General features: G+C 36.9%; 1 protein-coding gene across 1 annotated transcript in view; it reads right to left on the bottom strand.

Annotated features, from left to right (window-relative positions):
• Positions 1-1,514: 1,514 nt before the first annotated feature.
• The window catches only part of LOC145685388 (uncharacterized), a 105,704-nt gene continuing 89,601 nt past the window's right edge, over positions 1,515-17,617 (bottom strand). Inside the window, exon 5 of the mRNA XM_081757781.1 lies at positions 1,515-2,807. Coding sequence (XP_081613907.1) covers positions 2,562-2,807 — 246 coding nt within the window. The 3' untranslated portion in view covers positions 1,515-2,561. The remainder of the gene's footprint in view (positions 2,808-17,617) is intronic.

Here is a 17,617-nt window from a genome sequence, read left to right as displayed (position 1 = left end):
AGATTATTTCAATTTTCGGAAATAAAGGGTCATGGCCTACCCTAGCAAAACACCCTAGTTATGCCAATAGATACTGTATTGCCCCTTTAAAATTATATTTCTTTAATCGCAAAGCAGAGTACTAGAGTTTTGAAACTATGCAGTAATTAGATGTTTCTTATAAAACGACGGAAGAAGAGTAACTCTTTCTCATGAGCAACTGCAATAAAATATACGTGTGGAAAGAAGATCGGAAGATCCACCGGATTTCGAATTTCAATACAGTAGAGGAATAAAGAAGGAGACTAAACGCACTCTTGACACTAAATCCGTATCAAAAAAAGCATTTATCTCCAAGCCTTACGGTATTTGTTCTGATATCTGTTGACAGATAGACAGAGTGACGGATGGACAGTCGATGTACCGGTATAACACGTCTCAACTCACATTTATGCATACTAAGTTTGGAAGTTCAAAAAGGAGTTCCATTATCAATATACGTTTCTTAACTCTTGTGAAACAAGGCATTGAAAGTTAATTTTTACTACCTTAGATTCTACCTATGATAAATCCTGAACCGTCAGAATCAAGCACGCAGTCAGAATTTTTTTCGGGGGAGGGGGGGAGAGAACCAAGTTAAAAAGAATATATATATAACTGGGAATGAATGGATAACAATGCAAGTCCTGTAAGTCGTTCACCACCCATCTTGTTTCGGAGATATGATTTGATTCTTTTCAATGAAGAAAAGGATCTTTCTACTGATGCAGTTGAAACGGGCAAGTAAGCGAAAATTCGGAGTAGCTTGCTGATTGACGGAAAGAAGGCTGGATCACATGCATCCAATACATCCCATTGAATAGAGTGATAGGAAACTGTTGTTTACTTTCGAAGCAGCAGCAACGAAATCTTTGACACTGCAAACATATTTGTTGACTCAGTGCTAACGTCGTACATATTTCTATGTGTAAAATCTGTTTTTTTTTTTCCTACAGGCAAATTACAATTTAAATCAGTTATTTTTACCGGTATGCGATACCGGCAGATTTTCTAACTTTCGGATGCATAACCGGCTCACTTTAAGCACTGCTCGTTAGGCGAAAACAGTTGAATAGAAATCAAAACCAAGTAGCAACATCAAATTGACCAATAACAGCTATCACCAATTGGTATTCTTGAGCTTTGTTTTTGCACTCAAATATTTACTTACTGACCGGAGACGTAAACTGACTCTAAGTAAGTAAATAAAAATACAATGAAACAAAATAAAAATTAAAAAAAATAGGACCATGAAATATTAACCATGAGTCGCAACTTTAATAACATTATGTTCTGGGACTTGTTTTAGGCTAGAATTTAATACTAACTAAATTTTTAGTTCTTATACTCAGATGCAGCATTATAGTATCTGGGCAAATAGGAGTATAGAAATCAAAAAGAATCGACACAATTAGTTTGATTCTTGGTTTCTGCCCTGTTATCTTGTGATTTCTTCAGAATCACACAGTGAAGGTAAGATAAATTAAACAATACAATGTTTGGAAAATAATATGGTTTAATTGAAACAATTAACAAAATAGCACCAAATTGTGTTCTACAAATGGCTGAACAGCATGTAGAAAATATTGTTACACGCTCAAATGATGGTATATCTTAATGCCATTCCCTTAATTTATATTACATATAGTTCATATCTGTGTTAAAGATTACCTTTGCAATACTTATTTTATAGACACAAATATGACTTATAGAATAACTCATTGAGAGGCAAGCAATTACTATTTTCGTAATGAATTAGCACCACTTCTTAATTGCGCCAATTATTTTTTTTAATTACCGCTTTAAAAAATGAAAATTTGCTTGACTTGAGTACACGATTTTTGAATACGGAAATAGCTAATTTAACAATAGCCATTTAAGAAAATAAAAGCGATAAAACCATTGCAGAAATGGTGCATAAAATCACTTGTAAATACGTTCTCCGCTTAGGATACTTACAGAGAACAAAAGAGAAATAAAGAAGTACACTAATTTTATTATTTTAACCTAAACAAAATTATTTAAATGATTTTAGTCAAATAATATTAGATATTATGAGTTTCGAACAAGCATACTATTATGCCATTGTCCGATAAATTGAGAAATATGTTTAATAAAATAAATCTTTATCTTGGCTATCTAAAGGACAGCAAAGTATTTGAGTCTAATAATAAATATTAATACTAACGCCATATTTAGAAAATTTTATGTTAATTCATTACGGCATTCAATGTGTTACCTCTGAAGCCCACGTCTTTAAATCAAGTCTTTCCATATCCGGGTATACGTAATTTCTAATTTCACTCTATATTAGAATAATGCACTCGCGTTTTCATGACTAGTTTCTTTCTTACACAGATTATTGTAACTCATTTATGATATAGTTTTCAGTATTCACTTATGGACAATGTTATTTTAGATATGTATGTAATTATTTTTTGGGGAAAACCAACAACATTCCAATTAACAAGCTTGATCTTAGATAACAATACTACAAAACTTCACCTAAGTAAAACTACTTCATTCGTCGGGCCATTCATTCTTCAATCATTTGTTTGCTGGTCACTATTGTTGCCATCATTTGCCCTACTATCATCTAACTTGTCTGAAATGGTTCGACGTCCTCCAACAGTGGTGCTGTATGCCAGGTATTGAAGGGATGGATTTGTTTTAGTTTCGCTAGGACTGCCAGTAATATCAGAAAAAGTTGATTGTCCAAATTGTTCCTCCAACAATTTTGTGAATTTCTTCTCTAAAGCATTTGCATATTTTACCCAAATTGTACCTTCCTGAAATAATAATAATAATAATAATAATAATAATAATAATAATAATAATAATAATAATAATAATAATAATAATAATGGAAGTAATAACATACACAAATTAAATAATTCTACAGAGAAAATACCTAAGAGATAGTCCCGTTTTAATAATTATTTTAAACTGAAACTGCACTGATTTAAATCTAATTCTTGACACTTTTTTTTTTTTTTTTGTTAGAAAGTGAGAAATTGTAATTTACTCAGTTCTGGAAAAGTTATATGAAGTTATTCACATTACCTGATTGTATAATGTAGGATTAGAATATTAGAGATAGAAAATAAACACAAATGATACTAAATAATTTAGAGGACTGATAAATTAGGATAAAATTGAACAGGAGAGATTGGTTTATTTTACCAAATTGCGTTGCAACAATTGTGTGTATACTTGTATGTGGTACAAGTAGAAAAACATACAAAATGTACACACTATCATTATATTCATCATTATATGACACCAACTATGGCGAAAATTTGTGTACATATGGAAGTGTGTAGCCTGTCCAAAGATGTATGAAGTGAAGGTTTATAATTACCACAGTTGCACTTCTTGTTGCCACATAGTTCAGATTGCCTTTTATCTAGGTATACCTATCATGGTAACTTCGATTATTTCACGACCCATTAGAATTCTAATGAGCTGTTAACCTGTATACATTGATTTTTCTTTGGTCTGTTCTCTAAACTTACACAACAAATTTTCTGAGGTACAAGTAATGTCTGATTTCCCTTGTATTCTTTATTTAAAAAATATGCTATTTCGTAGTTTCTGTCACTATTGGAAATTGGATGTTGATATCCTTGATAGTCTTTTATTTTGAGAGCTCATTTTAGTAATTGAGTTTCCAGTCTAGCTGAGAAGAAACTTGGGACAACAGTTCGGTACAGAGTTCGAACCTTACTGATAGTGAAAAGAAATGTCTTGGATTCAAGCTCGAGTATTTGTCCTTATCTCGTCCTATAGAGGCTCGGTGTTGAAAAAGGACATTAAAATCCAATCAGTTAATCAATCCGAAAGCAGAGCGAGTACTCTCGATCTGTTTTGGTTGGTTTATTGTTGAAATGAATCAATCAATCTTAATTTATTTTTGTTCCAAAGAAACAAGGACCATGGGCTATTTTGTCCAATGTTATTTCTTCCTTTTATATTTTATTTTTATTTTTTTAGTTTAACGTGCCATAATAATGTACCGAGGCCATGGGAGACGGGAATGTTGATAACGAATCAAATGATGGAATGATCAAACTGAAGAAAATTCACATACACGGTATTTGTGCACCACAAAGTCAACTTGGCGCGTACTGGGATCAAACTAAGGACTCCAACATCAGAGGTGAGCGATCTACTACTCAGCCACCGCTATTCTATTTTGTGTTTGAAAAAGAGTTATCAACTTCGCAAAACTTGGAACGTATGAACGCGAACAAAAGTGCATTGATACTACCAATTTTCACATACTTCAACGCTAGATAACCAGCTTTGCAGTGATGTTGACTCAGCTGAGAACTAGGAAAGGCGATTCTATAAGTGCTATACTTTGTTCGAAAGATGTCAGTATAGCGAACTGCTAAAATGTAGAATAAAATCCATGCCTCTGCAACGAATAAACAATCGGGAAGAACACATCGTTTAGTATGTACAAAGCGATTTATATCGTGAGGCGGTTACATTATCTTATTTAACCTTAGACATACCAAAGAAAAATCAATGTTGTTCAAACATTCATTCTGTTTCACAGCGTACAATATTTAATAAAATCTTTGAATGTTTTACATTATTTGTTTCAACATTACCTTTATTGCTGTTAGTTTTAACATCTCTACTGAAACTTCATAAAACAATATCACGTCGTTAAGTGTGATTTGACTTCCATTTTTGTTTTGCGAAAATTTCTCGTATGCGCAAAACCATCGTATTTTCCATTTTAAAAATTATTATTATTATTATTATTATTATTATTATTATTATTATTATTATTATTATTATTATTATTATTATTATTATTATTATGTCACTTACACATTAAAGCCAATAAGAATACTTTCCGTTTTTCTACTATTGATTTCCAGGGTGTTCGAAAAATGAAATCGAAAAACCAAAGGACAATCTAAGAAAGTAAAAACGAGATGTGCAGTGTGTGACATTTTAATTTGTGAAAGCCATTGCATCAGTAGAAAACAAATCATACGTTTCAAATATAACAAATAGTAAAAACGTATATCTTTCAGTATTTGTGAGCATATAACACGAGTTTGTTTAATTTAATCTCCAATTAGTAATACATACATGTCTCCATTAGAAGCATTTACGAAATCAAAGGAACACAAGTTTTCTCTTGTAGAACGCCGTAACATATCTTTCACTATCCCTTGCTATATTCCAAGTAAACGAGAACTGTAATTTAGTAAAGAAATAAACAAAAACATAACCAAATATGAATATGGATTACTGTTCCTGATAATATTTCAATAAGATCTATCTCCATTCTCTCGGTTAACATGTGCATGATTATTGCATCTCATCACGAGATGGAGAACATTCAGCAAAGAGAACTTATCATTCACCTTGTAAGTGCAACTTAAATTTTAAAATATTACTGCACAGTAGAGTGGATTTGTACTGAAGATGTTGACATCACCACACCAGCGCCTATAATACATTGACTATTCTTCCATTGCTGGTGAAGTCTCCTAACTTGATAGTTGCCTTTGTAAAATGAAGGCCGGAGAGAGAGAGAGAGAGAGAGAGAGAGAGAGAGAGAGAGAGAGAGAGAGAATGAAATGTTTGTATGGAAAAAAGAACAAAAACAAACACAGATGGGTTTCTGTTCCCGAGTGAAGGTTTAAGTAGCCAAGTCTTGGTCTTCAGAACAACCCCTTGGAAACTAATAACCTAGCAGTAACCGGTTAAATCATACTATTTTTGTGATACTAATACCGAGAAAATTGGCAAAAATGTTTTCACTAACTTACTCGGTTACTTCAACCAAGAAAAATGAGGCGGTAAAATTGGTATGGTAGAAATTGGTATGTAGTGAGGCGGTAAAATTGGTATGGTAAAATTTTCTTCATAAATTGTGTTACATTAAATCACTATAACTATATGATATTGGGAAAATATTTGTAGTCATGCATTATACATGCAGGGGAGTAATTAGCAGGGTCCAATTCTGTTCAGACAAACCTGAAACCTTTTCAAACAATAACTCCAAAAACGATCGTAGATCCATTGCAGATCTGTACTGTGAACGGCACATGAACTGTGTTTTGATTAGATTTGCATAGTTAATTTTTTCATCAATTTATGAATATTTTACCATTTAATTAGGGATTTACATATGTAGTTTATTGGAATTTGCATACGTATCAGCGGGAGCATTTAACTTTTATTGGTATTTTGTGTATATATATTGTTTAATTTTGAGTATGTAAATGAACTTTGACTAACAACAGGACGGGACATCATATTAGAGCAACGATGTTTTAATATTATTTAATATTTACTTCGAAGAAGATAGAACATGCTAAAGCTTAGATACGCTATTTTGCGTGCAGAGAGGCAGAGAAGGCCTCACAGAAAAAAAAACTTAAAGAAAGCATGTGTTCCTAACGTAGCCTTGGTCTACCGCAGCGTGGGAAGAAATAGAGAATCAATGTGGCTATCTTTAGTTGGGTAGAATACCTATGAGCTCCATTCTTAGCATATATGTAGAGATAGTCTCAATTTCTAGTGTAGTTGTAGGTAGGAACATACACTGACACTACAGAGACACTGTGTCCGAAAACACAATGCTTTCAAAGCAATAAAATTTTTAGCGTATCTATGACAAAATTCAGGATACAAAGAGGTGTTAGATTTTCAAGACACGCCTACTTCTAGCATGTTACTCACTGGAAGCGTCCCTTGGTCAACGAACTACCGTCAGAGAGGAGGAAGTTGACAAATTTAAAAGTTTGGACGAGTTCATTATAGTTCTAGTTGTAGTCGTCCACAACCCTGTTGGTAATAGTACAGTGACATCCGCCAGATGTCTCTGTTAAAAGATCATTTTCGTCTGCTCCGCTGGTACATGATTTGTTATAATAGTATGCAATTTTGTTATGTAAATAAACTTTCTGGGTGTTCCCGTAGTATTTAGATATATTTAGCTCGACATATATTTTGATTACTACTAATGGCTTGTACTAATGGCAATTATAGGCCTAGTTGATGGTTGTGAGAAGTACCCAAAAGACTAACACAAACCTCAGTTTTTTTTTAAACATCGACGAGATTCACTACTGTTGAGGGAGAAGAGAACTCTCAAATAGTTTTATAATACTTATTTTGTTGTATCAGGCTACGACAGTCTTGTTTAGGGTTCATTTAACATATTAGTATTTGTGTAACATATTTAAATTGTGTAATTAACATGAGTAATTATATACTAATCAAAATCCTTCAATGCCTCAGTTTCAGTGGTATGCAATATTCAATGTCACTTGGACAAACAGTTACGGGTGTCACCACTAGGTGGCTCCACTTGTCAAGCTGAGTACGTGAACCTGTCGAGTGACCAAGTTCAAATAATTTTGTTGTTTATTTAAATATTGCTAATAAGTACAGCACAGTGTTAGTGAGTGTAATACATTAAATTAAAGCTTGATGAATAAGCTATCAAACTCATATAGTGCCTGTTAACGATGTAATTGGAGTGAGTTATAAAATGCAGAAGAACATGAAAAACTGTTCAATACCGGAAATAAATGGGTCACGGGAAGCCTACAGGTGAGTGATATTCCTTCCCCACCTATTGTGGGTGAAGCGGGCCATAGTGGTTTGGCCCAACTCAAAATTCCAGCAAACAATGAACTGCGAGCTGAATAAAACAGTACGGGACACAACCAGAGAGGCAGTCTTTCTTGAATATTCGAATAGTGAACATCGGCTACAAAACTCATAGTTTGAGTTTTAACCGGCAGTCTTTCTTAAATCTGGGAATCGTGAACATCGGACACGAAAATTCTTAGTGTTTTATTTTAACCAGCTGTTAACTTGAAATATTGAATCGACATTAGTCGCGTTCGGCTCTGTGGTAGAAATGACAGTGTTTTAGTTAAAAGCATATACGTTGAGCGAGTGTTATTCGAAATGAGCACTAAAAGCTAATTTGCCGCCAGTTAATCTTCGTTTACGCTGAACTCATATTCTTAGTGGAATGAGAGCGTAGGAGGTATTCCTAACAATTAATAAGGTGCGGTACTAGGAAATGTCAGCAAACTGATATTACATTTAGTGAAAAACGTACAAAAGTTACAAGTGTGAAGAGACAATGCTTCATCGTATATTTTGTGGAGTGCTTCGCACAAGTATTAACTTTTGCAGGAATACGTCAAGAGCGGTATCCCATGTTTAACGTGATTCACAGTGAATACTGAAGTTAATTTTAGCATTGGCAAAGACAAACTCTATGCCTGATTCTTTAGGCAATGTCTGATGCTAAATTATCGTACAGTTTAGTTAAATAACGTATGGTACAAGAGACAGAGCTTATAACCTTGTACGAATTAGGCGCGTTTAGCGTAATACAATTCCAGTGCGTCTTATAATGTCAGACTAGTGTGAACTTTCCTTACATATTCAACGATAAACTAGTACCATCGCACAGAGGACTACCCCGCTGAACCGCCACTGATGCAGCAGAACTCCAATGTAGGAGAGAATCGCCGGTGCAAGAGCCCAGCAGCACAACAGAGGAAGAAGGAGAATGGTCACCAACTACGGAAGAATCACTACAGTGAAGTGTGAGCCGTGTTGACCTGCAGAGACACTGCAAGAGAGAAGAGGTCAGCGCAATTACCATAACCGTGCACGAACAATTAAAAATGAGATCTCTAACAGTGTGATTGAAAATTTCAAAAGGAAATATTTTTATAAAAATTTTTTTTCTTTCTCTGGTCTCAGTGCGAGACCGCGCGCGCGTGTGCTCTTGTATATTACAATATTCTGTGCATTTGAAATGTGGAAGTGGTGCATTAAAAGGATTACCACCGGAATTTTGGGACACTTTTCTTTCTACAGTGTGGCCGTAAGGTATGTGTTACCCTTTTTGTCTATTTGTTTCCTTTTCAGGCCAGAGGCTGGGTTTATCAATGAATCGTGAATACGATGTACGTATTTTGGGTATCTTTCACATTCAGGATGGGTGTTAAAACTACGGGTTCCTTGAAAATTAGAGTTTCATGCTACTGAGAACCTTGTTTAACTTTTCCAAATTTTAATTTCTTGTAACTTAAGACTCTACCGACTGATCTAAATTTATTAAATTAACTTTGTGAGTGGAGGTTGCATTAAGATAGAGTAACTTTCAGTGTGCATGTGAAGTCTCCTCCCACATTTCCATTCTAGCATATTAATTATTTTGTTAATTTTATTCATCACATGCAGTCATCCTTCCTCCCGTTCACAAAGAACTTGGCTGCCGTGCGCGTGGGGCTCGGCACACACACCATCCTGAATGCAAGTTTTATAGAAACGTCCCTTGCAAAATTTTGTTTTCAGTATTAAATGTTGTGGCAAGAGAATTAAATTAAAGCCTTGTTTTCATTTTGTCTGTTCATCAAAATATGTTGCCACAAGAAATGAAAGTTACCCAACGTTTTCACGATAATTAGTACAAGCCAGACGCGGGTGTCAGTAAATGTTTTTCTTTCAGGTTGTCGCGCTGCCATCCAGAAAGTTTACCATTTATGTGTATGTTATTTTGTGTTATATGCATATATATATTTGAAGTGTGTTGAAAATTTTTAAACCTTTTGGAGGGGAATACTGTTTAGAGAATTCAGTTAGGCATATTAGAGCAAAATTTGTTTATTTATAACGCAGAATCACATTTATGGTAGTAACGCGTAGGCAAGCGAAGGCAATGGAAGGCTCTGCAGGCGACAGTGTAGTAAATGAACAATTTGCGCAAGTCATGGAGTTTCCATCGGAGTCTCAGGACACCGTGAGCGATTCTATAGGCGATGTAAACACCTCTCTCCAGGAAGTAGTTCCGCCTGGAGAAAGTACAGTTAGCAATGAAAGGGCGAATGAATTGGAGCAGGTTAGGGAACCGGTTCCTAGCACCTCAGCGCAAGTCACTACAATTACTGACCCGTGTCTCGCGTCTCTGTTTAGTATGTTAAGATAGATATCAGGCAAGCTAGAAACACAAGAAAAGAAACAAGAGAAGTCGTTAACAGAGATTTCGCATAAGTTAGAACAGCAAGAAAAGAAACAGGAAATATCACTTTTGGAAATTTCGAGTAAATTAGAAACGCAGGAAAAGACACATGAAAGAACGTTAGAGGAGTTAGCGAGTAGGCAGGAGAACTCTAGTAGAGCGATGCTAGAGAAGTTGAAGGCTGTCGAGAAGCAGATTACTGCCAGTTTTAGGCAGGAAATGCTTCAGAATGTAATAGAGCTAGAAGCAAGGATTGATTCCTCAGCGGAAGCTCTGGAATCTAAGATCGCAGCATCCTGCCAAGAGTTAAAGACATCAGTAGAGGCAAAAGAGAATAGAATTAGTGAATTGGAAGTACATACAGAGAATAAGATAGGCGAGATTTCTGAGGTCCTTGGTTCGGATCTCGCTCAGGTCTCTCGGGATGTCAGCAATTTACGTGGTGACATGGAGAGAGTGGGGGAAAATGTAGCCGCCGTTTCAAGTGAAATAGATCGTGTAAAGGCCACCATGGATAGTTCTGTGGGTCATCTGCAATCAAAACTACGTAGAGCAGAAATGAGATGGGAGGAACAGTTGGAACTGTTAAAGGAGTCGGTGAGAGAAAGCAGTTCCAGCTGTCAAAACACAGCCTCTGTCTCGCATGAGAGAGTTGACACGCCGGTCGCTGCACCGAGCCATGCGAGACAGTTCCCTGAGCTCCCCAGGCGTGAGAGTTCAGATGAGCAGGCTGCCCCTCCCCCCAACAACATCAACAACACAAGCAGTAGTAGTGGTAGTGTGTCTACCTGCCAAGTAGCTTCGGCGTTAGGGCTACTACACAGGGATCTTTCTCTTCCTGTATTTACGGGATGTGAAACCGAGGTCCAAGCCCACAACTTCGTAGTGGAATTGGAGAATTATTTTGAGTTAACGGGTGTGCCAGAGGAGAGACGGTTGGCATTTTCATCCCTCTGTTTTCGTGGCATCTCACGTCAGTGGGTGCAGGTCACTCTGAAGAAATGCAACACTTATCAGGATCTCGTGAAGCATTTCAAAGACGCCTATCTTAGTGAGGAGAAGCTCGCTAACCTCCGCGCCTCCATTCTGACGTCACGATTCGAGACACGGGGAAACAAGAAACCAACCGAATACTTGTTGGAGTTGCTACACACCAACAGTATTCTCGACCCCCCTTTGCCTCCCCAGGTACTTTTGAGAGTTTTGCCACGACAATTGCCTTTCTCAATCTATAGATGCATCGTTTCATCGAAACCTCGCACTATAGATGAGTTGTTAAGTATTGTTGGTGAGCTACAGTCCACTTACCAGCCACCAAATAACAATAATAGGAGGGGAATCAATGTTCTCACCGTAGAGGAAGAAGAAGAAGAAACAGGGCGATCTTCCCCCCCTCACGAAACAGTAGGCCGAGTAACCCCACTAGAGACAGAAGGTTCCACAGGGACAATGGGCCTTATCACAATAGGGGTACGAGAAGAGGCAATGGCAATAGGAATAATAATAATCATGGCAATTGGCGTTCGAGAAATTCCAATGGTCACTCTCGTGACACTGGAGGTTCTCGAACGGGAAATCAGAATAATCGGGGGCAAAGACGTGGCAGAAATATGGGTCGTGGTAACGCGCAGCAACGCAACAACAATCATAATAATGACTATGCTACAGAGGTAAACCAGCTCCAGGTTCATAACGAAAGGACTGCACAGTCCGCGAGACAAGTCTCGTCTCGAGGCAACTCTCGTGCGAACAGCCCAGGAACTAGTCAACACCACTGAGAACTGTCCGCATGTTCTCAGAGCGGTGACTTGAATACTTGCGTACTGGATATTCAGGTTCAACCGGCGAAATTTCTTTCTGAGAATATGCGTAATAGTGTTATAGAGCATAACAATGATTTAGAAGAAAAAGAAGAAGATAGTAGTGAGACACTTGTAAAGAGTATAGAGACACTTGAGAATGGGGATTGCGATACTTGTAAACGCATAATAAGCACCACACATTTCGATCGTGGAGGAAACAACGACATTCGTCATCCTGAAATTATGTTGTTACAGAGAAATGGGGACAAAATTAAAATAAACAGGAAATTGTTTGACGAGACGAATGCGATATTTAGGGACCTTTTAGAAACTTCAACCGAAAAACTACCCACTAATAATTTGGTGACACTTCCCGAGGTAGAAGTAGGTTTATTCGATAGTAAAATTCTGGCTTTATTGGATAGTGGAGCTAGCATATCGGCGATTTCGCTCCAATGTTGGGAAGTTATACGTCAGCGAGACACCCCACCAGCGTTCATCAAGTCATCGAATATACGAGTCAGTTCAGCGTTTGGTCGCTCCGTGGCGTCGATCATCGGCCAAGTATTGTTAGAACTAATTATTGCGGGTAAGGAGTTCTATACTTCGGCAATAATTGTGAAAGGGCTCAACCGTGAACTCATTTTGGGTTCACAGTTCTTTGTAGAGAGTAGAGCGATTTTGGATTATGAGAAAAACGTCCTTTTGCTAAATCACCCCCACCACATAGAAGTTTCTTTTCGAGACATAGAAGTAGAGGAAGAAGACCTATTCATAAGAAAATTATCATGGGAGTTCGAAGATGATGTGGTCGATTGTGAGAATCCCACAGTGAGTAGTATGTGCGTGTCAAGGAGAGGACCGCTGACTACGCCGCAGTTCGAGCGAGCGTCAGCAGGTGGAGGCCACCAGCAAGAGTTGGCTACCCTGCGCAGCCAGTTGGATGATGGGAAATTCCCAACTGCAGCCGAACTTGCGAATGTTGTTTACTCGCCACAGGAATGGGCGAAGGTTCGAACCCAGGCTACACCCGACGATATAAGAGATCATGTCGAAAAGTATACGGATTTGAGTGGGGATGAGAAGCAAAGGTTGTACGACGTGCTCTACAGACATCGATCCATATTTAATGAGAAGCCTGGTACAGTAAGGGGCTACTACCATTCAATTGAAGTGACCGATGACCGACCCATGAAGACCAGGATGTATCCTTATCCGCTTCGACATAGAACTGCTGTGAAGAATACTATTAGTCGATGGATGACGTGGGGATTCATAGAGAAGAATACCACTTCGTATAAGAGTCCGCTTGTAAAAGGGGCGCAAAGTAGTTTGGATTACTGCGCAATTGTAATTGAAAATAGCCAGAAATAATTAAGTTTCCTGCACGGTAGTATAGAATAGATAAATGAAGATAATTGAAAATTGCTTGTGAGCATGAAGCAGTGACGTGCTTTGATAGTGTGTGTGCATCTCAACCATCCGGGTTGATGAATAAAGAAAGTCTCAATTAGATATATTGTGAAATTAAGTCCCAGTAGTCTCTCATGCATGAAATAATAATAGCACATTTTGTCGGTACCAAGTAATGTCCAGTACGGAGTATTCAAGATAGCGCTGCCATAAATTAATTAATGATCCTGAGACGAGAGAAGTGATAATGAAGAGAAACGTGTTTCACCTGAAGAAATACGTACAGCGTGAAGCCACGCCTCCTCAGAAATCAGCTGACCTGATGACGTAGGAGAAGATGTATGTAAACACAGCACGTCATGCAGGAAGGAAAGCTGAAGATGTATACACTCACAGACGCACCTCGTTACTTCTGGCATAGTTGTTGCGCTGAGTAGTATTTTGCAGAGAAATAATGTTATAATGCAGAGAGATAATTTTAGTATAGAGAGACAATTGGTGATGTGATTATGACATATTAGTGATTAGTTTTCTATTTTATTATTGTTAGGATATATTCATGTAATTAGGGAAATTTTGTGTAAAGTATAGTATATACGGTGTATGTATGTTATTTACGTAAAGTGTATTGGTACCTCTTCTGAGAAAATGCAACGATTAAGCAATTAACGGTTGCATTTCCTTAGGAGGGGAATAATGTGAACGGCACATGAACTGAGTTTTGATTAGATTTGCATAGTTAATTTTTTCATCAATTTATGAATATTTTACCATTTAATTAGGGATTTACATATGTAGTTTATTGGAATTTGCATACGTATCAGCGGGAGCATTTAACTTTTATTGGTATTTTGTGTATATATATTGTTTAATTTTGAGTATGTAAATGAACTTTGACTAACAACAGGACGGGACATCATATTAGAGCAACGATGTTTTAATATTATTTATTATTTACTTCGAAGAAGATAGAACATGCTAAAGCTTAGATACGCTATTTTCCGTGCAGAGAGGCAGAGAAGGCCTCACAGAAAAAAAACTTAAAGAAAGCTTGTGTTCCTAACGTAGCCTTGGTCTACCGCAGCGTGGGAAGAAATAGAGAATCAATGTGGCTATCTTTAGTTGGGTAGAATACCTATGAGCTCCATTCTTAGCATATATGTAGAGATAGTCTCAATTTCTAGTGTAGTTGTAGGTAGGAACATACACTGACACTACAGAGACACTGTGTCCGAAAACACAATGCTTTCAAAGCAATAAAATTTTTAGCGTATCTATGACAAAATTCAGGATACAAAGAGGTGTTAGATTTTCAAGACACGCCTACTTCTAGCATGTTACTCACTGGAAGCGTCCCTTGGTCAACGAACTACCGTCAGAGAGGAGGAAGTTGACAAATTTAAAAGTTTGGACGAGTTCATTATAGTTCTAGTTGTAGTCGTCCACAACCCTGTTGGTAATAGTACAGTGACATCCGCCAGATGTCTCTGTTAAAAGATCATTTTCGTCTGCTCCGCTGGTACATGATTTGTTATAATAGTATGCAATTTTGTTATGTAAATAAACTTTCTGGGTGTTCCCGTAGTATTTAGATATATTTAGCTCGATATATATTTTGACTACTACTAATGGCTTGTACTAATGGCAATTATAGGCCTAGTTGATGGTTGTGAGAAGTACCCAAAAGACTAACACAAACCTCAGTTTTTTTTAAACATCGACGAGATTCACTACTGTTGAGGGAGAAGAGAACTCTCAAATAGTTTTATAATACTTATTTTGTTGTGTCAGGCTACGACAGTCTTGTTTAGGGTTCATTTAACATATTAGTATTTGTGTAACATATTTAAATTGTGTAATTAACATGAGTAATTATATACTAATTAAAATCCTTCAATGCCTCAGTTTCAGTGGTATGCAATATTCAATGTCACTTGGACAAACAGTTACGGGTGTCACCACTAGGTGGCTCCACTTGTCAAGCTGAGTACGTGAACCTGTCGAGTGACCAAGTTCAAATAATTTTGTTGTTTATTTAAATATTGCTAATAAGTACAGCACAGTGTTAGTGAGTGTAATACATTAAATTAAAGCTTGATGAATAAGCTATCAAACTCATATAGTGCCTGTTAACGATGTAATTGGAGTGAGTTATAAAATGCAGAAGAACATGAAAAACTGTTCAATACCGGAAATAAATGGGTCACGGGAAGCCTACAGGTGAGTGATATTCCTTCCCCACCTATTGTGGGTGAAGCGGGCCATAGTGGTTTGGCCCAACTCAAAATTCCAGCAAACAATGAACTGCGAGCTGAATAAAACAGTACGGGAGACAACCAGAGAGGCAGTCTTTCTTGAATATTCGAATAGTGAACATCGGCTACAAAACTCATAGTTTGAGTTTTAACCGGCAGTCTTTCTTAAATCTGGGAATCGTGAACATCGGACACGAAAATTCTTAGTGTTTTATTTTAACCAGCTGTTAACTTGAAATATTGAATCGACATTAGTCGCGTTCGGCTCTGTGGTAGAAATGACAGTGTTTTAGTTAAAAGCATATACGTTGAGCGAGTGTTATTCGAAATGAGCACTAAAAGCTAATTTGCCGCCAGTTAATCTTCGTTTACGCTGAACTCATATTCTTAGTGGAATGAGAGCGTAGGAGGTATTCCTAACAATTAATAAGGTGCGGTACTAGGAAATGTCAGCAAACTGATATTACATTTAGTGAAAAACGTACAAAAGTTACAAGTGTGAAGAGACAATGCTTCATCGTATATTTTGTGGAGTGCTTCGCACAAGTATTAACTTTTGCAGGAATACGTCAAGAGCGGTATCCCATGTTTAACGTGATTCACAGTGAATACTGAAGTTAATTTTAGCATTGGCAAAGACAAACTCTATGCCTGATTCTTTAGGCAATGTCTGATGCTAAATTATCGTACAGTTTAGTTAAATAACGTATGGTACAAGAGACAGAGCTTATAACCTTGTACGAATTAGGCGCGTTTAGCGTAATACAATTCCAGTGCGTCTTATAATGTCAGACTAGTGTGAACTTTCCTTACATATTCAACGATAAACTAGTACCATCGCACAGAGGACTACCCCGCTGAACCGCCACTGATGCAGCAGAACTCCAATGTAGGAGAGAATCGCCGGTGCAAGAGCCCAGCAGCACAACAGAGGAAGAAGGAGAATGGTCGCCAACTACGGAAGAATCACTACAGTGAAGTGTGAGCCGTGTTGACCTGCAGAGACACTGCAAGAGAGAAGAGGTCAGCGCAATTACCATAACCGTGCACGAACAATTAAAAATGAGATCTCTAACAGTGTGATTGAAAATTTCAAAAGGAAATATTTTTATAAAAATTTTTTTTCTTTCTCTGGTCTCAGTGCGAGACCGCGCGCGCGTGTGCTCTTGTATATTACAATATTCTGTGCATTTGAAATGTGGAAGTGGTGCATTAAAAGGATTACCACCGGAATTTTGGGACACTCTTTTCTTTCTACAGTGTGGCCGTAAGGTATGTGTTACCCTTTTTGTCTATTTGTTTCCTTTTCAGGCCAGAGGCTGGGTTTATCAATGAATCGTGAATACGATGTACGTATTTTGGGTATCTTTCACATTCAGGATGGGTGTTAAAACTACGGGTTCCTTGAAAATTAGAGTTTCATGCTACTGAGAACCTTGTTTAACTTTTCCAAATTTTAATTTTTTGTAACTTAAGACTCTACCGACTGATCTAAATTTATTAAATTAACTTTGTGAGTGGAGGTTGCATTAAGATAGAGTAACTTTCAGTGTGCATGTGAAGTCTCCTCCCACATTTCCATTCTAGCATATTAATTATTTTGTTAATTTTATTCATCACATGCAGTCATCCTTCCTCCCGTTCACAGTACAAAGGGAATTGCATTTTACCTTCGTTCCTATATAAATACTAGCTGCAATATGTACTTGGGCCTAGGTAGTTGAGTGTGATGAGGCACTAAGTCTTCGTAAACAACTTGTGAAACTTGAAGATCGAGGGTTCGAAACTCGGTGTCAGATACTTTTTTATTTTTTAAAAACATAAAGATATGATTGAATTAAAAGTGTAATATTTGTTACACTTATAAATTTCAAAGTTAATGCTTTGTTGTTAAAATATTTGTTTATTGCTATATTGCATTCTTCTTCTTCTTATTATTATTATTATTATTATTTATTTATTTCTTTTACTTTTAGTACCGAAACAAATACTTACAATACTACTCGATTTAAAACCTCTAGAATAATCAATGATACTTGGATATGTGTGAAATTAGACGAATATAAACATAAAGAAGCATGTTTACAAAATTAATACAC

Source organism: Thermobia domestica, chromosome 5, assembly GCF_964235325.1.
Source record: "Thermobia domestica chromosome 5, izTheDome1.hap1.1, whole genome shotgun sequence".
Classification (NCBI taxonomy): domain Eukaryota; kingdom Metazoa; phylum Arthropoda; class Insecta; order Zygentoma; family Lepismatidae; genus Thermobia; species Thermobia domestica.
The sequence above is the reverse complement of the archived record's forward strand: the minus strand, read 5'-3'. Positions and strand labels throughout refer to the sequence as shown.